At 53.8% G+C, this 27,929-nt stretch overlaps 6 protein-coding genes across 6 annotated transcripts; 3 read left to right on the plus strand and 3 right to left on the minus strand.

The window, feature by feature from the left end:
* Positions 1 to 244: 244 nt before the first annotated feature.
* On the minus strand, positions 245 to 825 carry CHGG_09581 (uncharacterized protein; the record flags this gene model as incomplete). Its single annotated transcript, XM_001227507.1, has 2 exons — positions 245 to 665; positions 734 to 825. Coding segments are annotated over 2 exons (513 nt in total), but the record flags the coding sequence as incomplete, so codon positions are not given.
* Positions 826 to 2,642: 1,817 nt separating this feature from the next.
* Positions 2,643 to 3,693, minus strand: CHGG_09582 (uncharacterized protein; the record flags this gene model as incomplete). Its single annotated transcript, XM_001227508.1, has 3 exons — positions 2,643 to 2,772; positions 2,833 to 2,858; positions 2,926 to 3,693. The coding sequence occupies 3 exons, from the start codon at positions 3,691 to 3,693 to the stop codon at positions 2,643 to 2,645; spliced, it is 924 nt and encodes a 307-aa protein (XP_001227509.1).
* Positions 3,694 to 4,897: 1,204 nt separating this feature from the next.
* Positions 4,898 to 6,329, plus strand: CHGG_09583 (uncharacterized protein; the record flags this gene model as incomplete). The annotated part of the gene is made up of 3 exons (XM_001227509.1): positions 4,898 to 4,939; positions 5,164 to 6,112; positions 6,175 to 6,329. 3 exons carry the CDS (start codon positions 4,898 to 4,900, stop codon positions 6,327 to 6,329), a joined length of 1,146 nt encoding a protein of 381 aa, XP_001227510.1.
* A 718-nt stretch (positions 6,330 to 7,047) lies between these two features.
* CHGG_09584 (uncharacterized protein) lies at positions 7,048 to 9,403 on the plus strand (the record flags this gene model as incomplete). Its single annotated transcript, XM_001227510.1, has 6 exons — positions 7,048 to 7,321; positions 7,382 to 7,770; positions 8,100 to 8,115; positions 8,292 to 8,376; positions 8,568 to 8,902; positions 9,099 to 9,403. 6 exons carry the CDS (start codon positions 7,048 to 7,050, stop codon positions 9,401 to 9,403), a joined length of 1,404 nt encoding a protein of 467 aa, XP_001227511.1.
* Positions 9,404 to 9,990: 587 nt separating this feature from the next.
* CHGG_09585 (uncharacterized protein) lies at positions 9,991 to 18,486 on the minus strand (the record flags this gene model as incomplete). The annotated part of the gene is made up of 13 exons (XM_001227511.1): positions 9,991 to 14,379; positions 14,492 to 15,153; positions 15,413 to 15,875; positions 15,958 to 16,091; positions 16,213 to 16,360; positions 16,452 to 16,524; positions 16,737 to 17,001; positions 17,087 to 17,331; positions 17,422 to 17,551; positions 17,661 to 17,864; positions 17,952 to 18,009; positions 18,103 to 18,189; positions 18,298 to 18,486. 13 exons carry the CDS (start codon positions 18,484 to 18,486, stop codon positions 9,991 to 9,993), a joined length of 7,047 nt encoding a protein of 2,348 aa, XP_001227512.1.
* A 1,058-nt stretch (positions 18,487 to 19,544) lies between these two features.
* CHGG_09586 (uncharacterized protein) lies at positions 19,545 to 27,779 on the plus strand (the record flags this gene model as incomplete). The annotated part of the gene is made up of 4 exons (XM_001227512.1): positions 19,545 to 20,174; positions 20,265 to 21,376; positions 21,865 to 24,627; positions 24,707 to 27,779. 4 exons carry the CDS (start codon positions 19,545 to 19,547, stop codon positions 27,777 to 27,779), a joined length of 7,578 nt encoding a protein of 2,525 aa, XP_001227513.1.
* Between the last annotated feature and the right edge of the window lie 150 nt (positions 27,780 to 27,929).

Consider the following 27,929-nt stretch of genomic DNA (forward strand, 5'->3'; position numbering starts at 1 on the left):
CAGTTGAGTTCAGGTCCCAGTTCAAAGCTGGGTCAGCCATGTCGTAGGCGCCTGGGAATTTGAAACCTTGGGGAGTCGCGTTACCATTCCCCGTAATGTTGAAGTTGAAGCAGGTCATGTAAAACTGCGGACCGACCGGGTTGTACTCAAAACCAGGGTTGTCCCTCACTGCGAAGTGTAGTGCGATGATATGTAGACCACGTTAGATCACATCCGGAGCACACTTAGACAAGCGCTAACTTACCTCTTGCCTGATGATGTAAGTGCCAGGCTTGATGTCGGCGGGAATAGTGGCCGTCCATGTGCCATTGGTTTCGTCTAGCAACTTTACTGTGCCCCAGACACCTTCCTCGTCGACTGCCTCCTCGGCAAACTTGAAGAACTCTAGTTCATTGACATTGACATCCGCGACATCTCCACTGTACGGGGCCATCCAAGCTGTCATGGGCCCCTTATGGCTGTACAACCATCGAGACCAGTGGAAAGTGACGCTGCTCCCGGCACGGGCTTGGGCAATGTATCCAGGCGCGGGATTATGGACGGTGTTGCAAGCGACGTCAGCTTTCGTAGCGTCGAAAACGGGGCCCGTGGAGCCGCCGCCGTATGCGATCCGCGATGGTGCAGGTCTAAGAACCGGATCGATAAAGATGTCGTATCCAGGGTAACTATTTGGAAGAGTATCAAAGATTAGTTTAGCTCGGAAATGGTAGGTGATTACCTTGCATCTCCTTACACCGTGTTGTCTGACGTCACGCGGTAAATGTATCCGTGAGCCAGGGCGCTGGCCGCAAAGGCCAAAACCGACACTACTCGAGCAGCCTTCATTGTGGGGAGTGGAAGAGGAGTAGGGAGATGGGCGGTGAGAGGTGTGCCAACGTTTAATCGACAAACCAACGAGGAGATGACTTCATTTTATGTTCGGCCGCCATTCACATTAAACAAAAATCTCATAGGTTCAAGGATATTAAACCTTTACGCCCTCCCCCATCTCAATCCCTCGGTGCTGAGACATTTCAAAGGCCAAGTTAGTCCCAAACAGACGAAACGTTGCAACGGGAGTTGTGCACTGGGTATCCGCTGCATATGGTTACCCGGGACAAGCGATCGTCTCTCTGACGATCGCCAATCGCAAAACATCAGTTAAAGAGGCCTTAAAGCCATTTAATTAGTTACGGTATGATATAAACAAGGACGCGCACTTCGGATCTTTGCTCCTCCACCTGTCCCGAGCATGACAAAATCATCGTGCATTTACAAAAAGAAACAGACGACTACAGGTCAGAGACGGATGCATCTATGCTATGTCAAAAACAAATAGCGCCTTATCTGAGTTTCATGCGTTTCCAATGGGAGGAACTGTTACCGACCGCAATGGAGAGCATGGGGTTTTATGACACTAAGTTATGAAAATCGAAGTCTAGTGTAACTTTCACACCAGACTGTGGAACGACTTGAGGATTGGGGTGATAATAAAGAGGAATAGAGTATCTTGAGTTTCTTATGCTCATTTAAGCATGGCCAGAGTCGCACGAACCGTTCCCGCGCGGGATGTGGTTCGCATCGGGACGCCGTTTGCCGCGACAATTCCCTACCGTTATACAGCCCCGGACTCGATAATTCTACACATATAGGGAGAGGAGACCAAGATTTGCCATGCTGAAATGCCGGAAATCACTTTGGTTTACATTAGTTGAGCCACTGCGTCATTGGTGTCTGGTAGTACACCGGCGATAGTGTTTGTTCTCCGTACATGTATCTATCCAAGGCCGATGGCTTGCTTGTCGACAGGCAACGTGTGAACCGTCATTCATACGTGCGATAGCAGTTAGGTGAAACTTTAATGAAATATAGAGAAAGTTTCCGCCAATCGTGGACGGGAAGGACGGCGGTGGAATCATTGTCTTTTACCATGATAGGTGGAACAGGTGTTCATTTCTCCGTCCATAGTATGACCTCCCACGCTTCCACGAGGACAATATCCTTCAACCCGAGGCGTTACGTTTCCCAAAACATATAATAACCGCGCGCTCATTGATCAAGTGTTGTTTGATACTGGTTCATTAGGTATGATGCTAAGCTTGAAAAACTATCTATGCTAAGTCAACTTTCCGTGAGATATTATCTTAGCTCCGGAGACTCCCGTGACGTCGTTCACAATTCTGATCTACTATGTACGTTTCACATATTAACATCATTTGTCTCCAGCACCCCTTTCCGCTTCTTCCAAAGCTTGCCACAACTCTCGCATACCATCAATATTGTCGTGTTGCTCTCCCCCGTACCACACCCATGCCCTATCAGCTTCAGTGACGAATGCTCGGGCTCTTATAAGATCATTTACCATTAGGTATGCTTTCGCAAATTGTTGATAATACTCGACAAGTTGGGGGCGTAATTCTTTTTGCTCTATCAGCTCCATGGCTTCCGTTATGAGCTGCCCGACGCGTTGGTGGCCGAGTCTCTCTGCTTGGATCAGGGATTGATAAATTTCCAGCAAGCGCTCTCGCCGTCCGTCGGATGCGTCTCGCTCTTCGAGATGCTGGGAGCATAGCGGGCACCTACACCGAAGACTCTAGGCTTGGAGAATGGTTTTACGTTATTCGTAAGTATACCCCAACGGCGCATCTGTTAGTGGTGAGTCATCATTCTCTCAGGTTGTCCATGGGCTGGAGTCGGCTCTTACAACTGTGTGCAACTTCTTGCCCAGGTTGAATGTCTCGGAGTGCCACGACTTCCATCGCCATCTCGTCATTGATGTAGCGCCAATAGGAACTGCATTTTGTGTCTTAGAGAATTACTTCTGTCTCTCCCCAGGGTACGATGGCTACCTACTTTGGCCGACAATTGTGGTTGACTCTCTAAGCCATTGTAGGTCAACTATCAGCTCGTCTTGCCTTAGTTCGCTGGGGAAAAAAGCGTACGTACTGAACCGTCAATAAAAAGCGCCAAGTGTTGAACTCCGTCGATCTCAACACCGAAGCCATTTGTACGGAGAGCATCCAGAATGGGTTCGCCGCCTGTGCTCCGTGCCAGCGCCTGAATTGACTCCCTCTGCTCCGGTGGGAGCTGCCTCACACTGGCCTGCATCATGTACTGTTTTTGCCTCGTACCATATCGGTCTTCGTTGATGAAGTCCAATCTAACCATGAGCACGGGGAACCCGACCATGACAGTCTTATGTTCTCGGTACTTGCGCTTTGCAAGCACCCCCTTGCCACGTCCCGGTATCTCCCGGACTTCATAAGGGGCCTCCCCATCTCGTTGGACTTGTCCCGTGTTTGTCAACTGACTTCTCGAGCTTGGTGACACGCGTGAGTCATCGAGTTTGTCAGCGAGGTTGGCGGCAAGCTGAGGGGTAGTAATCAAGCTGATGCCTTGGTTGCCCCGGAAGGTGGTCAGGGTGAAGACACAGTCGGGGGAGAAGGGCTCCGAGTTGTAATCATCCCCTACAGGCCCGGGGCAAATGGGCTGATGTGACCAGAGGGACCAATCGTTTGTGAGTGGGCATGCTCGCTCCTGTGACTGAAGAACCAATGGCCCAACGTACGCATCCCAGGAGCACACAGTCCAATCTCTCATGGGTTTCTGCTTTAAAGCTCCTAGTGGCCGAAAGTGAATGAAAAGAGCCAGAAGAAGCAGGATTCGAATTCGAGATCCTCTTTGGTTGCGCCAGGACCTCATAGAGACCACCATGTTGAAGTCGAGTCACCGTGCCATCAAGCGGACTTCAAATGTGAAAATAAAGCGGTGTTTTTGCAGCTTAGTCGTCTGGACAAATCGAGCAGAAACAGGACACGTCACGCGTGACGCATGTTTCTTTTTCAGTCGCCCAACCCAACCATAGGTACCAAGAACGATCCATTACCAAATTGAGCTGTTGGTACCATGCCTACCTAACTAGAGCCGGTCGGATAAAAGTATCTAATAATACGATGGTAAAGGACCGACGTATCAAGGAGCAGCAGGTGGTAGATTTAGCCGGTGTACAGTTTTGGTACGATTTTATCTTAAAACTCTTATTTTAATGCTTCGTGCCTGCCTGGCTGGCCGCCGCTAATGAAAATTATTCTGTACTTCGATTCGTGTTTTGTCAAGATCTCGAGGTCACCAATGTTTCCATGTCAAGTGCAACTGAGCTCACATGCATACATGTAATAGAACCCTGTCTTCTCTTTTACATTCTTGCACCCATTAGAGGTCTAATGTCTAATAATAGGTTGATGACTCGAAGGCCGAAGTCAATCATCAAGCAAACAAAGGCCATTCAGTACAAAGTAGACCACAGACTCATGCTAACTAACCAAAAATAAGATGTTGGTCGAGGGGTACGCGGAGTGCTTCAAAGGCGAGAGTGGCAAAATGTGGCTGAGGTCAGTCAGGCAGGGCCGCAGAGCACATCGTTCCCTTTCAAGCTGGGTCGAGCTGGCAAACGGGATGGCACAGGCACAAAGCCACCTTAACTAACTATGGGCTGCTGCTTACCTTATCCAATCGCAAACCAGGGCGGCCGAGGGTGGGGAAGGGTTTCAGCCAATGGGCGAGCCAGGAAGCCGGAAAAAGAGAAAAAGAGAGAAAGGAAAAGGGAGAAAGAAAGAAAGAGGAAGGACAAAGCTAGTCTCCATCTTCCCCTCCATCCTTTATCAAAATCGCTCTTTCGCGTAATAATAATCCATCGCGTTTCCCACATCTTCGTTTTTCCTCTCCCTTTCTTTTTTTTCCCACTCGTTTTTTTTTGACGACCTCTTCCCCATGCTAACCACCATCTCCATCTCCCTTTCCCTTTTTCATTTTTCATTTCAATTAATCAATCGATCGATCAAATCGACTTCGCTCGAATTGAATCAGGAGCAATTGGCTTTTCTGTCTTTCAATCCATAACACACTTTTCTTTCCTGCCATGGCACCGGCTTCAAAACGATCACCGGACACAGAGGGCATGGTATGTATATTTTTTGTTTTCTTCCCTTTTTTCTTCTTGCTTTTCTTTTCTTTTTTTTTGTGCACATCACCCGTTTCCCTCGCCAACCCGTGTTTTTTCGACCCCCTCAGAGGAATTACTCGTTTCCTACTTTTCTATGTCTCGCGTTGCATGGGACTACGAAGAGTCACACTGCGATATCAAATGCAAAGAACATTGAAGCCGTGAGCTAATAGCTTTCACAGGAACTTGAGAACGAATCACTTCCCCAAAGCAGCATCACCGTAGCCGCCGACGCCACTGTTCCCCCTACAAGCAGCTTGGAGAGTGAAACGGAATCGGCCCCTAGCAGCCCGGCGGCGACCGCACAGCCTGCCGAGCAGGTTGACAGGCCCAGCATCCCCTTCCGTGCCAGCAAGGACAGTGACGGCCTAGAGGCCAGCGGTAACGGGCACATGATGCCACCAGTTGCGACCCGGCCATCTGGCCGAGACTACCATCATGAATATGAATTTTCAGACCTCGATGAGATCACAGTGCGCCAGTTGAATGAAGACATTCTGGCCTACCGATACGATCTCGATTATTGCAGGGCGCAGCTGGAGGAGGCGGACTTGACTCCCCAAGAGACTAGGACGTTGCAGCTACGCACCCTCGATCTCGGGCATCAGATTCGGCATTGTACGCACCGAATTGAAACCATCAAAGCGCAGTCGCGGAAACGCACGACTTTCCGCCCTACTTACAACACCTCTGGCGCGATATCTTACTCGGTGCATGGGGCTAACGGCAGTGGCAAGCAACCGCATGCCGTAGCCAATGGACAAGGCGCCGCCATGGTCCCGGCCCGGCTCATGTCTGCAACACCAGCTCACGCTGCAGCAAAGCGCCCGACCCCAGACGAGGACCACGGGAGCGCGAAACGTGTCAAGGCGTCATCGCCCGGCTTGGACCTTATGGGAGGTGTGATGGAGGACGGCGTCAACACGGCATTGCAGCGTCTCGGTTTCTGGAAATGTCGACTTTGCTCCGCCCCCAAGTACTTGCTGGCCGGTGCCGGTCGGTCTCCAGCAGCGCCGTGCAAATGGCCGCTGAAGGACATCTCCAAGATGATCACCCACTTTACGGAAATGCACAGCGAGCACACGCCCGCCGAGCGATGTGTCGAGCTTGGCTCGGCGCTCGCTCAGAACCGTACGTACATCCCCATTCCCGGCTTTCGATTGTGTTCTATTAATGCTAACTTGAAATACCAGGTGGTCCGTTCGAGTACTGGCTTCGGAGGACTCGCGCGCAGAACATCAGCGACGGCAGTATCATCGACGACTGCTTCGACACCCTGCTCGATGGTGACATGCCCGATCTGCTCAGGCGCCACAGCCGGGCTGCCGCGGGAATGCCGATGTCTTGATCAATCACCTCGGTTGGTTGCAGGCCACACCTCTCTTCCAAGAGCAACGTTGGCCCGGGAGTGTGTAGCTCGGGGAGGCGAAATCGACGTTGTATTTCGAGCCTGATTTATTTTCACAGACTTGCGGAGAGGAAGGGAAATCGATTTGAATAAAACCTCAAAAGGACTGACTGGCTGCTACATCGTCTCGCTGGAATCGGGAATAAAATCAGGAGACATGAAGCAACCGGCGACATCAATGATGTCGGATTGTATCCGGGTTGCATTCGAGGGGGGTTATATGGCAGTATTTCGGGCGTTTCAGACTGCGATGATTAATGGTTGTATTTGTAAATGGCGAGACATGGCGGGTACAATTCTGCATTTTTCACAATTCCCAAACTTTCCTCCCGATGCGGGCATGCAATCTGGGCAGATTACGAACAGTAATTCCATCCGGGCGCTCCACCCATCCATCCCCCGACGGCCCGACCGAAGGCGGCTTGGGTGGACTGGGGTTTCCTCGTGACAACCAATCATGACGTAGATCTGATGCTCGGCGGAGCTGGGACTCGCGTGAGCGGGAAATCTCGCATTTGTTTCGGCAAGGGCCACCCAAGACGAAGTGGTGGTGCGACCTGCTTTCCAATTAACTTGGAGCTGTCTGTCCCTCTCGAGTCTCGACCAAACACACGCCTCTCCAAAGCGTTCACGAAACTTTTCAACGGCTACCACCACCATGGGCATCATTAAGAAGGTGACGCTCACTACGTTGGGACTCGGAACGGGCGTTTTGGGGTATCTCGGCGCCTCAACGAGCATCGTCAGTCCCATTCCGGAAGACGACCCCCTGTGGCGCTCAAAGAGCTATACCAAGTACAACTCGCATCGGAACCCGTCGACCCAGGATGTCTGCATCAAGAGAATTCCCTTGACCAAAATTAAGCCCGAACTTCTCGAGCGTGAGGGTGACCTTGCGCTTGAATTCTGCCGAGGAGTCTGGGCCGGCTTAGGTGCGTGAGAGACCACAGAATATGAGACTTTTCTCAAACATTGACACGGGTTTTCATTAGGTTACCGGTTCCAGCGGGCGTATTTAGCTCGCAAGTACCACGGTCCCGCAACCGCTTCTCAGCTCTGGACAGTTAATCAGCTGGCTCGGTCCGCGTATGAGCCCGGCACGCAGCTCACGGACCACTTCGAGGTTGTCGAGAAGACTCCTTCCGAGGTAGTGGTTCGCTGTGGCGATTCCCCGAGGAATCCGAACCCCCGCGACTCGGATGGTTTGTTTTCCATTGGCGCGGCCGTCGATCGGGAGCGCGGTGAGGCGGTGCTAAAGCTCACGAGTTGCTTGTTCATCAGCAACAACAAGGTTGAGGGCATTCAAGGGCCCATGCCTGGCTGGATGGAGATGCTGCATAGGTGGTATGCACGGCTTTGGATGGAGACGGGGTCGTGGAGGGTGACGCGCTAGTACATACCTAGGTACATGTGAATATAAAATTCTGGGTCCGCACCTAGTTTGCTTTTCCGTGGCGGCCCTGTCTGCCTGGCTTCAGCAAAAGGATGCGTGATCGAGTTTCAACAGCGTGGCATCTGACAGAGAATATGAACATGCTCTCCACCCTTTTCTGTCACATACGACCATATCTGCGAGAGAACTCGGGATCCCGTCCGCTCTCCCTTCGATAAACTCGCAAGAGCTCGATTAGTAGTTGGCTCGGTGACGACCAGCGAATTCCGAGTGTTGTATGTTTTTTTTTCTTGCTCTATTATGCTCTTCTATAATAGAAGCAGGGACTAAACTGTGAGTGGTTGGTTGTATCTTGTAAGTTGTGGCTGCTGGCAAGAGAAAGGAAAGTGGAGGCGAAAGGAGAAACCAAAAAGCAGTGGATGAAACATAGGGGAGGTGCCGTTTTGCTTGATCAGCTGCATCACTGCACCCTTGCACTGCACTGTGGGGATGTACGGACTTATTGAAAGCTCAAGCCTCCGGCGTCCTCTGTGGCCGCACACAACAAAACTCCGGTATTCCGGAAAACACCTCCACACAATGTGATACAGATTCGTGAGTCAGTCAACAAACCACGTTTAAGCTCTCGGCAATACTTCATTTCCGCTCCTCCAGCGTCTCCGGCCGAATCAATCAATTTAGAAATAGATATATTCAAAGATGCAAACCACCTGCAGTGTAATTGCCTGGTTCGAAAATAAACGCGCTTCAATTTCACTGATCTGATTGTTCTGTTTCGTTTCCAGCTTAAATTGCCAGTGTCTCCCTCAGCCCACGGCGCAGGTCAGCTTTTTAACATCGCCAATTCTCAATATGCCTTCCATCAGCGGCCACAACCTCTTGATTATTGGCGGGTCTGCAGGGATCGGTGCAGCGGTTGCCAAACTTGCCGCCGCGGATGGTGTGAACGTTGCTATCGCGTCCTCGAACCCGGACCGCATCGAAAAAACGATTAAGGCGATAAAGGATGCTCTGCCGATGAAGGCTATCAACATCTCCGGCTTCGTTTGCGATGTGAGCCATAACGATGCCGAAGACCGGCTTGAGAAACTCCTCACAGATGTTACGGCCGCTCTGGGTGGTCCCCTCGACCATATTGCATACACGGCATCTTTGCTCGAGTTCAAATCCGTAAGCGAGGTTACGATGGAATGGATAACCCAGACCTCCGGCCAGCTTCCTTTTGTGGTCCCGGCGCTCCTGGGAAAACTTGCGCCTCGGTTCATGAACATCACTCCCGACATCGTCGCTGGTCTTCACGAACGGCCGCATCACAGACAAGCCCATCAAAGGCCTGGCCATCTTGGCCGGATGGGCAACTGCTCTGACCGGCTTCGCGCGCTCGTTGGCCGTTGAGATCGCGCCTATTCGCGTCAACCTCGTCAGCCCCGGCTCGACCGACACCGACCACCACGGCCCCCCCGAAGTGCGCATTCCCAAGATGGCAGCCGTTGCTAAAGCCTCTCTTCTGGGGAAGGTTGGGACCGCTGAGGATGTCGCTGAAGCTTACATCTATCTTATGAAGGATTCGAACTGTACAGGTAGCACTGTTAGTACGGAAGGCGGATCGTTGCTTCAGTAAGGGGGCTATGTTGCTTAAAGTCTGACGTGGGGAACAATACCGAACCTGAAGTCGTCTTGAAAGATGTCTCGGTGCGGAGACTATAAGAGGCGCCTAGAATTGACCCTGGTGTCAGAGCCCTTGAAGTAGTAATTAAATAGGTACTTAAGTACATGTACCTAGGTAGGTAGTCTGATCTTTCGATGGGCTGGATTAAGCTGTTTCTTCACTGCGTCTTCAACGAGAAGACCATAAATAAATATAATATCCTTCTTCTAGGTTGTGTGCGCTTGACACCACTGGCTATTTGATAGCTAAGTTCGTACCAGTAGGTTTTGGGTGTCGTGTTTCTGTCTTGTTGACACATACACGCACGTAGAATAAATAGAAACCGTACACCCCTTCCTAACTGACACCACATTCACAATTCTGTAGGACTGCCTGAAAAGAGAGGCAAGAGAAAGAGCAACAAAGCTGCTGTGTGAGGATTAGGACCACAGAATAACCGTCATCGTCCATTCGAGACTTTGACCCCGTATTCCATGCTGAGACTTTCTCTATCTAAATGCTGTCCCAACTCGCTCTAAACGCGACGCGACAATTCCAATCTACAGCGAATCAGCAGCAAACTTAATATAACGACTGCAACCCACGACAGCAGTCGCCAGCGACACCAGACTTGGAGCCTGCATGATGTTGAAGATGGAGATCTCGGCGCCCGCTTGGCTAAAGAGCACATTACGCAGCTCGACTGCCATAAGAGAGTCGACGCCCTGGTGCGCGGGCGACTCGGTCAAATCGATATCCTCGACCGGGACAAGAAACATTTCAGCCAGCACCTCGGCGATGGCCTCGCCAACCACGCGGATACCGTCGTCTCGTGATGTACAGGCCGTCATCTTGGCGGCCAGCGAGCCGCCCTCCTCTTCCAAGGACTGCTGTTGCTGTTGCTGCTGCTGCTGTGCGGCGGCTTGCGTGAGCGGGCGATACTTGAGCGCCAGGGAACGCGGATCGCGCCCGAGGGCACCGTCAACGTCCCAATGGGATCCCGGCCCAGAGTTGATACCCACGGCGAACTGCGGGTCGAACGGCCTCTGGATAGCCGACTCGAGCGATGCCAACACACCGTTTACGTCAATAGGCCGGTGTCCAGCTTTGATAAGTGATCTTCGTAGTTTCTCGGAGGAGGAGGCCTCGGCCACGTAACCGACGGTGTCGACGACCGGAAGATCGATAGATACAGCGGGAAGGCCGCACTGCTTAACGCGCCAATGGGCCAGGGCGTCTTCGTACGCACCACCAGCCGAGTAGGCGGCCTGGCTGGCATACCCAAGAAGACCATTGATGGAAGAGAATAGGACGAAGAAATCGAGATCGTCGGGCAGGTTGAAGCAACTGTGTAAATTCCAGGCGCCTGCGACCTTGCTTTGGGTGGTGTCCTTCCAGTCTTGGAACGTCATCTTTTCGACAAAGGCGTCGCGCAGGACGAAGGCAGCGTGGACAATCCCCCGGATAGGTGGAAGCCCCTCTGCTGCGGATTTTTGGACTGCCTGAGCCAAGTCATCTTCGTCGGCGATGTCGCAGTCCACGGGCAGGACACGACACCCGGTCTCTCGCAGTTCCTTGACCAACGCCACCATCTTGCCGCTCTTTGAAGCGCTGCGTGATAGAAGAATCAGGTTTCTGGCCCCGCGAGATGCCATCCAGTGTGCTACCGACTGCCCCAGGCCACCATTGCCACCCACGATCAAGTACGACGCATCACCAGCGAGCTTCGCACGGCGTGGAACCTGGAGCACAGGCACTCTCGCGTCCTGGTCAACCGAGAGGACCACCTTGCCGGTGAAACGTGGCTCCGATTTTTCTTGCAACAGACGAGAGGCTTCCAGCACGTCTCCCAGCGCATATGAGACAATGGGGTGCACAGGGGCGAACGCCCGCACCTCAATCATGCGCATAATCTCCCTTAGACAGCGATGGACATCGGCCACTCTGTGTTCCAACATGAGGTCGAGATCGACCGATGTGAATGAAATCGACCGGGAAAAGGGGCGCATCTCGAGGTTGCTGTTTGCCTTCGAATCACGGCCGCTGACTTCCACGAAGTGGCCGAATGGTGCCACCAGATTGAAGCTGTGCTGGAGGAGTGGACCGCCCAGTGAGTTCAAGACCACATCCACCCCGTGGCCTTGAGTGGCTGCGAGGATAGTGGACTCAAATGACGGCAGATCGGAGGTATCCAACATGAAGATACTCTCCGCAGGAATGCCATACTTTTCCGTTAACGTAACCCGTTGTTCGGGGTTACCAACAGTGGCCAACACTTTTGCCTCGACGTGTTGTGCAATCATGATAGCGGCCTGCCCGGTGGGCTCTGCCGCGGCGTGAATTAGGACCCACTGGGCACGTTGTAGTCTTGCAACCTCGACGAGGGAGAAGTATGCGGTGAGGAAGGCCAGTGGAACGGACACGGCCTCCTGAAAGCTCAGGTTGGCCGGTTTGTGCACCGTCGCAGTCGGCTCAACGGCAACGCGGTTCGGGAAAGACGACTGCTTCTCTTGGTGCAGTACGCACACGACGCTATCGCCAACCTTGTAGTCCTGCACCGCCGCGCCGCTCCCGACTCGGGTAACAATTCCCGCACACTCGAGACCTCGAATATGATTCTCCCTGTCTGCAGGCCCAGAACTGACGCCATATGCCCGGGGCTCCACTTCCAGCAAGTTGGGGGGGAGGGGGGAGTCGTGATAAGTGGCCCCGGCTTCGTCGTCACCGAAAGCCAGTGTCTCTGGCCGCAGGCACAAGAGACGGTCTTGCTGGTGGAACGGCTCAATACTTGTTTTAGGTGCCGGCTCGAGTGTTGGGCCAGGGCCAGGCTCCAGAACGCCACGAGATGATAGCACTTGGTCTCTTTCCGTATCGTGGTAGAAACGTGGGACCAGCATCACGCCGTCGCGCTCCGCGTACTCAGGCTCTACTATAGACCCGGCCTCAGCCTTGTCAAACAATGCGGCTCGCAACACTTGCACAATGGCAGATGCACTTGAGTCCGACCAAGGTGCGCCCGCGGGGTCCAGATCTAGTGTGAGCAGTCTGCGTGCGACGTGTTCGGTGCGCAGTGTGCGAATGAATCCGGACGCGAGACTGAATTCCGGTCTCTCACAGTCCACGGCACCTCCACGCGTCAACCAGAGCAAGCCCTTGCAGGCAGTGCACATTGTTTGGATGCCTTCCAAAGCTGCGGGATCCAGGTCGTGCAAAATGGGCTTATTCACCTCGCCAATAAATATGCAGAACTTGTGGGCGTACGATGATGCAGTGGCCGATTCGAGATCCTGCGTCGCGACTGATATGTTTCCCCGCCCCAAGATACCTTCTCCTATCAAGGCTTGTAAGCCCTTGAGCCAAGGAACAGGAGGAGGGGCAGCCCTTCTGCTTGTAACAATCAGTACGTTCTCTGGCTCCACATACGGCTCCGGTAGTGTTGGCAGCGGTACCGTCGACATTATGGTAACCGAGGTACTGGCTCGACTGTCACTGCAATCCCGCAGCTCGAGAGACACTCCGCTAAAACCAGCGTCGCGCAGGTGTCGATCCCATACGTCTGTAGCAAGGACCGTGTTGGACTCGATCTGGCGCTCGGGAAGCAGAAGGGCCTGTACGAATGGTACAAGCACCTTGTCTTGCACGACCTCTGTGAGCAGCAGGACACCGCCGGGTTTGAGTAGGTTCCGTGCACTGCCTAGAGTACGAGAGACGGAGTTGGTCTCAGCGGACACGACACCAGAGGCGATGACAACATCGTAGGTACCGTGCGCAAAGCCCTGCGCAGCGGGCTCACGTTGGGGATCAAGCACATCAAACACCAGAAGGTCACTCCAGGGAGCAAGTGTCTCTCGTGCTGTGTCGAACAAGGCCGCTGAAGCGTCAGTGTAGTGATACGAGTCGGCAGCCGGGCCGCCAGATTGAGGGGTCCCCAAAGCCGAGAGGGCGAAACGCGTCATGGTGCCGGTGCCTGCCCCGATCTCCAAGATGCGAGCACGGGGGTTCTTGTGTACTAGGTGGGCAAGTAGTCCGGAAAGCTGTGACCCCGTCCGTTTGAGAGCGGGAATATTGTCGTAGAATCGGGCCAACAGGTTATCCTGTACCATCAATGGAAGCGGTGGCACCTCGCCGCGCAAGATGTCCACCAAATGGGCGCCCAGGCGGCATACGATCTCCACGTTTACATTTCTCGTCTCGCCGGTCTCTTGGTCCATATGTCGCTGTGGGTTCCCCGGCGCTTTGTCAGGGAGCCACGTAGCACCGCCGATGCACAGTTGCCCCGATGCTGCCTGTTGTACTGTGTCAACCAGCCACGCGTAATACTTTGCGTACCGTGGCTCCACGCGGTCTGCATCGCGCGAATCCAGATTGGCGATAGCCTGTTGCATGAAAGACATGCAGATTTGCCATATCTTTGTCGTCTCATCAACATCATCGTGCCAGTCTTCTGTTTTCTTCAAACTCAGTTGCTTCTTTAAGAAAGCAAACGTAGCTGGCGAACCAGTAGAGATGTCGGGGGCCCATTTTACCAGGCTGTTCAGCTCTTTCTCCCATGGCTCAGTAGTTTGTTGGGCAGATGCAACACCCCGACCCAAAGACTGATACGAGAATCGCCCCATTTCCAGGACCAGGCTTCCACTGTCGTGATCAAACACTGACACGCCGGCCTCCATGCCTTGGCTGTCATCTCGGACGAGCCAAGAGTGCGCCCTGAGAAGATGGCCCGGACTATGACTGATCGCACTGGATACCCAGAAGCTTTCCACAGCCCTAGGGACCTTGGCGGTGGCCTGGCGAGCAGCCGCTGCAGAAAGCGTCGAGTAAGGAGCCGTGATGATACTGTCCAATGTGACGGGGTGCACTACGGGATCCCTGACAAGATCGTTGGGCACCGACGTATCGGGTATGGCCATGGTCACCACGCTGTGGCTGCTGCCAGATCCTGATCCTGACTGCAAGATTTCCCTCATGTTCTGGAACATAGGCCCATGAGCGATTCCAAGGGCTCGCAGACCAGAAAAGAAGTCGTCGGTGCGGACCCGCCGTGCGTAGCCTTTGCAAGACTGGCTCGACAGCCTCAGCGGTGGGCGTCTTGTCAAACTCAACAGAGACCAAGCCTTTGGCATGTTGTGTCCACCTGTTGTCCGCCGTAACGGTCCAGACCTCGAAATGCTTCCAGCCTCGGGCGCCGAGGTCTCTATTACTGGCAGTGCGCAGCTGTGTCTGGATCTCGATGCCGTCTGAGCTGCTTGGTATCAAAAGGGCTTGCATGAAGTCGATGTCACGTAACCGGTAGCCAGATATCGACCTGTCGCTGGCGCCCTCTATCATGGAGAGTTGTCTGACAGCTTCTATGGCCAAGCAAATGTAGCCCGCCGCGGGGAAAACAATGCTGGATTGAATCACGTGGTCCTGAGTCCACGGCGCGTCGGTAATGCGTAGGATATGTCGCCACGAAGGCGCGTCCGGGTTCGAGCCGTCGACGAGGGAGCCCAACAGGTCGTGGGGCGGCTCCGAGCGGGCCCGAAGAGCGCGGTTGAATCTTGGTTCGATCCAATGCTTATTCTGGTGGTTCCAGGGGTACAAGGGCAGCGTGGTCAGCACCTTGATGTCTTGTTGACTTCTGCCGTGAGGGAAATTCACGGCGTCCATGTCAACCGGATACCCTTCTCTTAGCAAGCCGGCGGCCAGTGCCTGCATACTACCCAGTGCGTCCGTTTTGCGGACTAGACAGCCATAGTAAGGAATCTGCAGCCCATGAAACTCAGGTAGTGCAAGAATCTCCTGAATAGGAACCCCCCGGAGAGCCGTAGTGCGGAGCCCACCTCGATTATAACGTCCACATTGGAGGAGAAAGTATTAGGCTCGGCGCTGCCCCATGACCATATCGGTGAAGAGCATCCACGAAACTGGACAGGACGAAAGCAAGCTATCAGCCCAATGAGATTGACCGCGCTAGCGTTTCCATCCGGGAAATGCGCCCACCAGTAACAGGTGACGAGAATGCGACTAGATGATCATCATCACGCCGGGCCGTAGCATCCTTCTTTCCGGCGGGCGTTGTGGCACGGTCGATGGACTCGATGTAGGCCTCCGCTACAGACACCATATGGTGAGAATGCCAGGCGGTGTTGATCCTCAAGCGACGGGCAAAAACGCCGTCTATGTTGGCAAGCTCCTCGAGCTCCTTGACGGCAGAAACGTCCCCGGAAACTGTAGTGCTGGACGGGCTGTTTATGCACGCGACCACGGCTTTGCCGTTTGCCTGTGTCAGCCGCCTGAGGTACGACTCTGTCTCGTCGACACCGAGTCCGACAGCTATCATGGCGCCTTCCTCTTTGCCAGGAGCTCTTCCCGGATGCTCGCCGGCCGCCAACACGGCGCGGTAGTATGAGACAGCCATGGCCTCGCGAAAACTCAGTGCCCCCGCGGCGTACGCTGCGGCAATCTCCCCGCTCGAGTGGCTTGTGACGGCAACGGGCACGACGCCCCAAGCGCGCAATGCAGAGACGCAGGAGCGATATTTGCACTGCGATGCAGATGGGTGTGCTCAACGCGACCTCATTGATGCGAGACGTGTCGGCGTCGCGTGAAAGTTCTTCCAGCAAAGACCAGTTGGCGCCAGTGAATTCTTCAAGATATGCCCCAGCCATTTCGAGCGAGGCTTTTGTATGTGGGATAGGCATTCACGAGCTCTCTACCCACTGGTTGAAGTTAGCGCCTCATCTTCTCTTTTCCCCCTTTGGTTTGTTTGGACGGATAATCGGATCGGAAAGAACACCTACTAGCATACCACTGTGCGCCCTGCCCTGTAAATACCATACCGATTCTGGGCCGACGCGAGTTGCGGCTGGGTTTGAATGCAGGCGAGTCTAGTGCTCGGACGACGGCGTCAACGCCTTTAGTGACAGGTACTGGGTATACCGCAACACACTGCAAGATTCATTCATCGAGGAGTTAGCCATCTGAACAGACACTGTGTGCCTACATGTACGGCAAGAAGAATAAAGGCGCTCCTACGTACCGAATACCTGCTGCGGCGCTGACCTAGGGTGTATGCAAGATTGACCAGGAATTTCCGGTTGGGTCCGCCCGCTCTATTGACTCCTTTTGTGCAACTAGGTTTTTCTTCAGATTGGAAACCATCCGTTGACACGCTGACTGGTCTTTTGCGCTGAGGATGAGAACCCGCTGGGCCTCATCATCCAGCCCATTCGAATACCCATTGGTAGATCCACTCTCGGCGACAGGCTCTGGTCTCCAAGAGGTACTGCTTTCCATAATGATGTGTGCGTTAGTGCCCCCATACCCAAAATTGTTTACAGATGCTCGGCGACTTGACCCTGGTGGCCAGTTCACCAACTCCGTAACGAGCTTGAGATTCCAGTCGTCCAAGGCGATCTTCGGATTGGGCTTCTCGAAGTTGATAGACGGTGGGATGACTCCACGCTCCATTGCCAGTGCTGTCTTGATAATGCTTGCCAGTCCACTCGCTGCCTCCGTGTGGCCGATGTTGGTTTTGATAGACCCCATTAGCAATGGGTTCTCACGCCGGCGGCCAGACCCCCCAAAGACTGTTGCAATAGCCCGGGCCTCAATGGTATCTCCAGCTTGTGTGCCTGTGCCGTGTGCTTTCAAAGTACTGCGTGTCTTCTGGACGCAGGCCTGCTCTGCGGTAGCAGTCGCGAATCAAGGCTTCCTGTGCCTCTACACTAGGCGCTGTGATCGTTTCTGTCCTGCCGTCCTGGTTAAGCAACGATTCACGAATGACGGCTCGGATTGGATCGCCATCGGCCAGCGCTTCTCTCAGGCGTTTGATCAACAACGTCGCCACACCCTCGCCGCGTCCGTATCCACTTGCACGGGAGTCAAAGGCGTAGCATTTTCCATCTCCGGATAAGAATCTTGCCGAAAATGCGTCATTAGTCTGTGTCCTCCACATCTCTTCTTGTACTCTCCAGGCTTTGTGTTGGGGAGTTCAGGGATGCACTAACCCTGAGGATGACAGCGCCTTGAACATGTCGGGGTTGAGAGTCAGATTGGCACCGCCAACAATAGAGAGATCGGCCTCGTGGGTTCTCAGGCTCTGAATGCCCTGGTGTAACGCAACCATGCCCGAAGAGCCTACCAGCCCCTCCGTTAGCATAGTTTTCTCAGCAAGAAACAAATTTGAAGAGGTGCTTTAAGAAAAGTCTCAGTAGTCAGGAGGGGCATAGTATGCAAGGCAACGCACAGGCGGTTTCGATCGTCATGCTCGTTCCATGAAGATCAAAAAAATGAGAGATGCGGTTCGACATCATAGGCACGCCCGTGCCCGTTGCCATGAGCCTAGGCAGGTTGTCTGCGTCACGGAGGAGGCCATCCCTGTAATCGTGGACAAAGACTCCCGTAAATACAGACGTATTCGAGCCTGCGATTTGGGCTAATGGAAGACCAGCTGCCGATGCGACAGATCAGTATAGGTATATGATATGACTTCATCGAACCAAATGGTTCCGGAGCTCCCAGCCATCATGCATCTTACCACTTTCTATGGCCTCATAGACAGACTCCAGTTGTAGCCGGTATTGAGGATCAAGAGACTAGATACACACAAGTATGTTAGCCTGGAATAGCGTGACTCGGCGAGTGCACCAAAAATATGACAAGAAAGGCAAAAAGGTTCCAGTGCTTACCGAGGCAGTCTCAGCCGAGTAACCAAAGAAGTTGGCATCAAACAGTCCAACATCCTCCTCGAGGAAATGCGCACCTTTTACGTGTGTCTGCGGAAATGTGTATGAGATATTTTGGCCGGTGTTCAAGTCATGGTGCAAACTACGACGTGGTGCGAAGTTTTAGGTGAAGAGGGGTGGGAGTACGATATGACTTACACTGTTGAGTCTCTCATTGTTGGGATGGTAAACTCCTTTTGATCCGAACCTCGAATGAGGAAATGGGGTCCAACCACTTCTTCCATTTGCGAGCATACGCCAAAGTCCCTCGTTGTCTGTGGCTTCTCCTGCAAATTTTGAGCTCATGCCGATGATGGCGATGGGCTCGCTCATCCAGCCGTCCGACATCGTGTGACCGGTGCTTCCCATCTTCGCTAGGTAATCAGTATTTACCTGGGTGAGAGTAATGAACAATTCTAGAACAATAGCGTGATGAGCTCGCTGATATACCGGCTACTATGAAAAATAAGAAAATAAAAACAAAACTATGGTTCCCTTCGAGTATGCAGGCGGCTGCAGTGTTATCAAACATTGAATCTTGTGCATGTATTCAGAGGCAGCAAGGGCAGAGGACATTACGATTGGCCATGATACCTACTGTAACGTTATGCCTCCTTTGGCTGCACGGAAAAATCAGGAATTGCAACCTGGCTTAAGGTACGTACTACCTGCTGCTCGGCCTCGGCAAAGCTTTTGTCAGCTTCCTATAATAGGACTTATACTAACTCCGGCTCGCAGATTCGACAAGGTTACCTCGGTAGGTACGTACCAACCTGGAAGCTTTCGAGCATGCGAGTCAACCAACATCCGCATATGTTTCCACAGCAGAAATCTCGCATTATACTTGGAAGTAGGGTAACTCCGGGATCGGCAAAGGGCAGTGGAGAAACTGCTGCTAGGCGTCCACATCCATAAACTCTATGTCCATGTCATCTCCAGGTCCGGTGTTTAGGAGCAGTTTATACAGTAATAGTAAGCATTTGGCACAACTTGGTCATTCTACTGGCACAGTTTCGGTGTGCGCCTGGTGCGGAGCAAGCCTGACTGTTCTTCTCCCAATTGACCGGCTTATTACACCTACAGTACTCGTCAAATGCGGTTGTGTTAAAGTGATGGAATAACCGTAACTACCTTACATGTACACACCTACTTACTTCTTATGTGGTCTCCCTATCACGCTTTCGCGCCTTGCCTACCCACCTATCTACACACCGAGGTAACAGAACCGGCCGAGATCGATAATCTACTTTCCAAACTGAGGCAATTTGCACATTCAACATCACAACTGCATCACAACACAAAGTCACTTTGGCGCGAGTGAGCATCGCCCCCTGTCTCAGCCTCTTTGGAGAAGACCATGTCTAATAATTCGAGTTCGTATTCCAGGACGTCTCCTGGTCACAGCCATGGCTTCTGCCAGTACATTGATTCTGTTTGGGCCTGGTGTTATGACCTTGGACGAACCCTACTTCAACCGCATCTTCACATGTATCAAGGACGACGCCCATCACAGCCAATGGGCTCTGCATGCTGCGGAGGACCTTGAGAGTTGTTGGGACTCCTTGTGCAAATCGATTCCGAAGCTGCAACGCGTTGATGGCCGGAAGCATGCTCGGACATTAGCTGACTGGCTTCGAGCTGGAACCATACCACCCGGGTCGACTGTTGCGAATTTGCCAAATGCGATCCTCGGTCCGCTGGTCCTTCTGGCACAGCTTATCGAGTACATTCAGCATCTGAAATCCGTCAACGGAACCGAGCGAGGGTTCCTCAAGTGGATGCCTCCCGGCCCGCAGACAGAAGCAGTCGGTTGCTGTCTGGGATGTTTCAGTGCCATTGTGGTATCCGGCAGTTCGTCCTGGGCCCAGTTCTGCCACAATGCCGCTGCTGCACTCCGGGTGATGTTTGTAATCTGCGCTCTATCTGATGCGCAAGATAGCCCTGACGAGACTGGACCGTCTACATGCCTGAACGCCTTTTGGAGAGGGACACAATCAGCGTCCACTCTGACGACGGCTTTGGAAGCCTATCCCAACGTAAGTTTTGCTTGCTTCTTTTTGGAAAATGTTATCTATAGTGTGTCTATCCGTCCCTTGGAGTTTATTGCTAACGCAAGATGCTGTCAGGCTTACGTCGCTGTCCTATACGACGAGAATCGGGCAACTATAACAACCTCCGCGGGCACTGCTCCTGCTCTGGCGACATATCTTGAAACCGTCGGGATCAAAGCCAGCCTGTCTGAATTCCACGGCCGTTTCCACACCCCGGAAGTCTATGAACGTGACATCCAAGCCCTATTCAGCTTCTGTCAAACTTGCCCCACGTTTCAAGTTCCAGATGCTGCCCATTTCACCATGCCTACGCGGATCAACGCGGAGACTCCGATCAGTGGTCAAGAAAATCCCCTTGAAGCGGCTACACGCGCATTCCTTGCGCAACAGTTCAACTGGATCGGAACCTTTCGTGCAGCTGCTGCCGGCTGCTTGAAAGACAAAAATGCCCTTGTCCTGGAGTTTGGGCCGGAACGTTGTATCCCCCCGACGCTCCTCCGCAGATTGAGCAGACAGGTAACTCACTTCGACCTCGAGGAGAGCCTCCGCAGATCTCTCGGTGGTGATTCAAACCCGGATGCGCGGCCAGTTGTATCCGAGACCGATATTGCTGTTATCGGCATGGCTTGTAACGTGGCTGGGGCTCAGGATCTAGGACAGTACTGGCAGATAATGCTGGATGGCACGTCGCAGCACCGCGAACTCATACCCAACGACCGGTTTGTCATGGAGACCACACATCGGCCTGGCGAGGAGGGCAGCGAGAAGAAGAAATGGTACGGCAACTTTCTTGACGACACGGCCGTCTTTGACCACAAATTCTTCAAGAAGTCTCCTCGTGAGGCCCTCCATATGGACCCGCAGCAGAGACTCATTCTGCAGACGGCCTATCAGGCTGTCGCGCAGGCGGGCTATTACTTTCAGCCCAAAGGCAACAAGTCGTCCGACCGCCGGATTGGTTGCTACATTGGCGCAGTTACCAACGACTATGAGTACAACATCTCGCATGCTATCCCGAACGCATTTTCAGCTACAGGCGCCTTGCGAAGCTATATCGCTGGAAAGGTCAGCCATTTCTTTGGCTGGACAGGACCGGCAATGACCCTTGATACTGCGTGTTCGGCATCCACGGTGGCCATTGATTTGGCCATCCAGGCTATTCTCAGTGGCGAATGCTCTGCGGCCCTGTACGTTCCATGTTGCCTCTTCCCCACACTCCATGTATACGGTCTATACCGCTCCAGCATGTCTTTTGTCCTTGTTATGCTAACGGGAAGCGCCAATGTCAACATCACAGGGCCGGCGGAACCAATCTTTACAGCACGCCTCTATACTTCCAGAATCTGGCAGCAGGGTCGTTTCTCAGCCCGACTGGACAATGCAAACCCTTTGACGCACAAGCGGATGGGTACTGTCGGGGCGAGGCCATCGGCGCCGTGCTCCTCAAAAAGGCGACGGATGCTATTGCTGACGGCGACCAAATCCTGGGCATCATATCGGCGACCGCGGTCAACCAGAACCAGAATATCACCCCGATCTTTGTACCGAATTCCAACTCACTGACAAACGTGTTCCAAACGGCCCTCGCCAAATCTGGGCTGCACCCCCGCGACATCTCCTACGTCGAAGCCCACGGAACAGGCACCCCGGTGGGCGACCCAGTTGAATACGACAGCATTCGACAGATCTTTGGGGGTTCTGCCCGCGCGGGCATGAAGCCGTTGCAGATTGGCTCCGCAAAGGGCTTGGTTGGCCATACAGAAGGCGCCTCGGGGATTGTAGCATTGATCAAGGTTTTGCTGATGATTCTGGAAAGCCGCATCCCGTTGCAAGCCAGTTTCAATACGCTCAACCCCGCCATTCAATACTCACCCTCGGACAACATGGAGATTGCCAAAGCTTCCCTTCCTTGGACGGACGACCGCAAGGTAGCCATGATCAACAACTACGGAGCAGCAGGTTCCAATGCCTCCATACTCATTCAGCAGGCGCCAAAAATGACCCAAGGCGAGAATGCCATGTCAACAGGCTCTGCTTCCTCCTGTCGGTGGCCTTTCTACATTTCCGGGCTCGACGACAAGGCCATCCAAGCATACGCAGCCAAACTCCACCTATTTTTGCGAGAGAGGCCGGTCTCTGGACATCACCTTGACATCGAGAATGTGTCATTCAACGTAAATCGACAATCGATGAACGGGTCCCTTGGCCGAGCTGCCATGTTTGCTGCCGGGTCCATCGACGAACTGGAACAACAGCTGGGTTCTTTGGAGACTGCCGCTACTCCTGTCTCTACACGACCCGTCATCCTGGCGTTTGGCGGGCAGGTCGGCAAGGTTGTTGGACTTGACCGCGAGGTGTTTGACAAATCCACTATCCTGCGACATCATCTCGACGATTGTGATAGGGCTTGCAAGTCAATTCAGGCGGGCAGTATTTACCCTACAATCTTTCAACGCGAGCCCATAAACGACCCCTCGGTCCTGCAGCCGGTGCTCTTCTCTTTGCAGTATGCATGTGCCAAAAGCTGGATCGACTGTGGCGTCGAGCCAGCCGCTCTTGTCGGGCATTCGTTTGGAGAGCTCACCGCGCTCTGCATTTCGGGCGTCTTGAGTCTGGAGGATACCTTACGAATGGTCCACGGCAGGTCTAAGGTTATTCGAGACAGCTGGGGCGCAGAGCCTGGGTCCATGGTGGCAGTGGAGGGTGATCCGGCAGATGTCGAAAACGTCATCGCCGCTGTCAATGCACAGCTAGACAACAAAGGTGACGGCCGACATGGCATGGCGTGTATTGCGTGCGTCAACGGTCCACGAAGCTTCACGCTTGCTGGGTCTGTCGCTGCGTGCGACGCGGTGCAACAGCACATCGAGGCCCGGGATGCAGACTCGATCCGTCCAACCATCAAGCACAAGAGAATCCATGTAACAAACGCCTTCCATTCTGGGCTCGTCGAGCCCTTGAAGCCAGAGCTGCTGGCTGTCGGCAGCCAGCTCACGTTCCGCCAGCCTAGGATCCCGCTCGAGCGGGAAACTGAAGGATACCGCAAATGCCCTTCCGACGCCTCCTACGTTGCCGAACATATGAGAGACCCTGTGTACTGGCTTCAAGCCGTCGAAAGGCTGGCCAGCAAGTATCCCGACGCCATCTGGCTGGAGGCTGGCTCCAACTCCACCATCACCAACATGGCAAGCAAGGCGCTTGGGATGCCAAGGAGTGCAACCTTCCTACCAGTCAACATAACAGGCGACGATAGGTGTTTACAACATTTGGTCGACATCACCATGGGACTTTGGAGGGCTGGCGTACATGTTGCCTTCTGGCCGCACTCGCGCGCACAAACACATCAATATGCGCCCATCATGCTTCCTCCCTACCAGTTTGAGAGAAATCGCCACTGGCTTGACTTTAAGCCGCCCTTGAAACAAGTTGGGCAGGAGACGCAGCCATCCGAACAGGCCAAAAGCGGTGCGGAGGGAGGATTCCTCCCACCTTCGGGCCCCTACACGTTTGTTGGCTACAAAGACAACAAGACCAAGAAGGAATCCCGGTTTCTCATCAACAATTCAATAAAGTCATACGTCGGCATCGTATCTGGGCATGTAATTGCGAAACAGGCGCCCGTGCTCCCGGTACCATTCGCAATCGACTTGGCGATTCAGGCCATCACGAGCATCTGTCCAGAGCTGACCAACATCAACAACAAGTTGCAGCCCAGAATCTACGAGATTGTGAACCACAGTCCCTTGATTCACACTGACCCACCTAGAACTGTATTCATCGATTTTGAACGCCACGATGATAATGGAGGCGCAGAGAGAAGCTGGATCTTCAAGTTTGTGAGCAAACTCAGAGAGACCGGTGAGGAGACCTTGCATATGCACGGGAAACTGTCCTTCCAGTCTCGCGACGACGGTCGCCTCCATGCTGAACTCGGCAAGCTTGAACGCTTTGTAACCCACGAGCGCTGTCTGCGAGCCTTGGAAAGCAACGACGGGTCCGAAGAGGTCATCCAGGGGCGGAGTATCTACAAAGTCGGCGACAATCTTTTCCACTACGGCGACAGGTTCAGGGGCCTTCAAAAACTGGTTGGGCGATCCAGCGAGTCGGCCGGCCGGCTCGCTCGGGGAAGGTCTGCGGAGGCATTCGTCTTCGATCCTACCCTAGCAGATGCCTTCGAACAAGTTGGCAGCATCTGGGCCAACTGTATGGCCCGGGATCGGCCTACTTCTATCTATCTTGTCAGCGAGATGGAGCAATGGATCAGGTCACCAGATCTTGAGAGCCCGCGGGACGTTGACAGCCAAGGGGAGTGGGATATCTTGGCACAGCATAAGCGACTTCCATCTGGCGACTTCTTGACGGATATCTTTGTCTTCGGCTCGGCAAGCCAATCTCTTGAGGAGGTCATGCTCGGGATTCGATACAAATCAGTTCCAGTGTAAGTGGTTCTCGATCTCACCTCGGACATTTGCGTTCCGTCAGTGTCAATGTGAGACTTGTACTGACGCACAGAATAGTGGCCAGCTGCTCACGGGTGTTCCTATCCCCCCTAGAAGCGCATACCCTCTTGCGGAACCATCAATAAAGCCCCTAACGACGGGAGCTCCACCGTTGAACCCTGTGCTCGTCGGTGAAAGCATTGATCGGCAATCGGATTCTCAGCCGGCCATCGCGCCACCACATGTGAGGAATGTCAGCAATGTCAAGAAGGCAAAGGATGCTCTGTGGCCCAGGCTCCAACGGGTCTTAGCAGAGATATCTGGCCTCGAGCTTGATGAGATTACGCGAGCTGATTCACTCGCTGATGTTGGGATCGACTCTTTGATGGGGCTAGAGCTGGCACGGGATATTGAGACAGAATTTGACTGTACCCTGGAGCAATCCCAGCTCATCAGCATCGTCGACATAACAGGCATTCTGGATCTTCTCCAGTCTGTGCTTGACCTCGAGGAAATCGCTGCTTCCTCCGATTCTTCCGACACAGCGTCTTCGGAACCAAACAGTGCTGTATCAGCAGCCAGCCGTGGAACCTCGCTTTCCGACACGCCGTCGACGGCCGAGAAGAGTTCTGACACGGCTCTTAGCCTACCGGCATCTATAACCATTGAAGCCTTCCGCGAATCCAAAGACCACACCGACTCCTTCCTGAAGAGCCAGGGATGCGCAGGTTATCTTGACGGCGTGTATCAAAAGCAAGTTAGGCTGTGCCTGGTACTTACTACCCAGGCGTTCAAGGAACTGGGCTGTGATCTTGAGGCAGCCCAGCCCGGCGATGTGTTACAGCCTGTTCCATTTGTCGCGCACCACCGGCGCTTCCACGAGTACCTGTACAAGATGCTGGAAGAGACGCGAATCATTGATATCGAGGAGGGGGGCGTGGTCCGACGGACCGGCCTTCCGCTTCCTTCTCAGTCTGCCGACGCAATCATTGAGGGTCTCATGAAAAACCCCAAAGGCTACTCGTCGTCCCACCAGCTGCTATATAAAGTTGGCTCGAGGATGGCGGACGTCTTGGCTGGCAAGGTCGATGGTCCAGCCCTGATCTTTGGAGATGCCAAAAATCGTGAATCGGCAGCCCATTTCTACGGCGAGTTTCCGTTTAACAAGGCCTACATTGAGCAAATGGGCGATTTCCTGACCCGGCTGGCTCGCAAGGGGGGCTTGTTGTCCCAGAGCGGTCTCAGTACCCCCTTGAAGATCATGGAGATGGGTGCTGGGACGGGCGGCACTACAAGGGTGCTTGCGCCCATACTGGCAGAATTCGGGATCCCCGTCGAGTACACCTTCACCGATCTCTCGCCATCCCTCGTATCCCAAGCCAAGAAGAAGTTTAAGCAGTACCCTTTTATGAAATTCGCCGTCCACGACATCGAACAGCCCCCGGACCCAGAACTGATGGGATCGCAGCATATTGTCGTGGCTACCAATGCCGTACATGCCACGCACTCCATTGACGCTTCGACGCGCAACATCCGCAAGTTCCTGCGCTCAGATGGCGTTCTGATGCTGCTCGAGATGATGGGCACATTGCACTGGGTTGATGTCGTCTGGGGGACTCTAGAGGGCTGGTGGCTTTTTGACGACGGCCGGACGCATGCCATTGTGAAGGAAAAGAGGTGGGAGCAGAGCCTCCTCAACGCAGGCTTCAAGCACGTCGAGTGGACAGACGGCAATCTGCCTGAAGTTGGCGTTCAACGGTTTGTCATCGCTATGGCAGCTGATCTCGAGCCGGGCCTGGCCAAGCAACCAAGCATTCCTCCCTCACCCGAGCACGACGAGCATGATAGCGAGGAGTATCTCAAGGGTCGAAAGCTAGCTGCGGACAAATACATAGCGAGCGCAACTCGAGGCTTCGCGATACCCGAGGTCTCGCCAGTCGTCCAGGGACCTACAACTGACGACCCCTCCGACTCCTCTATCCACTCTGTTCTCGTGACTGGTGCAACAGGCAGTCTGGGCAGCCACATCGTGTCGCACCTCGCCAGCCTACCCTCGATTGGCACCGTGTTCTGCCTCAACCGCACGCGGCCCACCAGGAAGGATGAACAGCCTATCAGCCCACAGCAACGCCAGCGGGAAGCATTCGAGTCCAGGGGCATCGAGCTGAACGAAACGATGCGTGCCAAACTAGAGGTCATAGAGACGGACACTTCGCAGCCACAACTAGGTCTCGACGTGGCCCAGTACGGCCGACTCGTGGGGCGTGTGACGCACATCATTCACAACGCCTTCCCCGTCAACGGACTGCGCGCCCTCGAACAGAACGAGCCACAATTCATCGTCATGCGCAACCTCGTTGACCTCGCAGCAGGCATCTCGGCACACCGAAAGGCCCGGGACGAAAATTTCAAGTGTACCTTTCAACAGATCTCCTCCCTCTCAGCCGTGGGCAAGTATCCCTTTAGACAGGGAAATGGCCGCCAAGTGCCCGAGGCCCCCATGGATATCGAATGTTCCCTCCCCAATGGATACGGAGGCGCCAAGATTATATGCGAACGAATCCTAAATGACACGCTGGGCCGCCATCCAGACCGCTTCCGCGCAATGACAGTGCGGCTGGGTCAGGTGTCGGGCTCGAAGCGGACGGGGTACTGGAACCACGTGGAGGTGCTGGCCTTCCTGTTCAAGTCGGCACAGACACTACGGGCGTTCCCCGCCGTCGAAGGCGTCTTGAACTGGCTCCCTCTCGAAGAAGCCTCCACGGCGCTGGCGGAGCTTCTCCTCCGGCCCAGTGATGATGAATGGTATCCCGTCTATCACGTGGACAACCCAGTCCCCCGGGCATGGGCGGATGTGGTGCCCGTGTTTGCCGAGGCGCTAGGCGTGCCTCAAGACAAGGGCATAGTGTCCCTGCAGGAATGGCGCAGGCGGGTGGCCGAGTTTCCGGGAGAGAATCCCTGGGACAACCCGGCGGCAAAGGCCCAAGACTTTTTCGAACACAAGTTCGAGCTCATGTCTTGTGGAGGGGTGACTATGGCCACTACCAGAGCGTGTAGGCACTCACCAACCTTGAGAGCTGCGCAACCGGTGAGTGATGAGCTGATCAGAAAGTATGTTGAGGTCTGGAAGACTACAGGATTCCTGCGTTGAAACAAGGTTGGAGGGTCTGTACTTAGTTTCACACATTTCCTTCTGTAAGGCAGAGCAACCGGATAATCACACTGATTGAACACATGTATGCCATGTGAGAAGGAAAACTGTCGAATTGGTGATAGTCTTCTTGTTTCCCATGTACATGTA

Source organism: Chaetomium globosum, genomic scaffold (genome assembly GCF_000143365.1).
Source record: "Chaetomium globosum CBS 148.51 scaffold_7 genomic scaffold, whole genome shotgun sequence".
NCBI lineage: Eukaryota > Fungi > Ascomycota > Sordariomycetes > Sordariales > Chaetomiaceae > Chaetomium > Chaetomium globosum.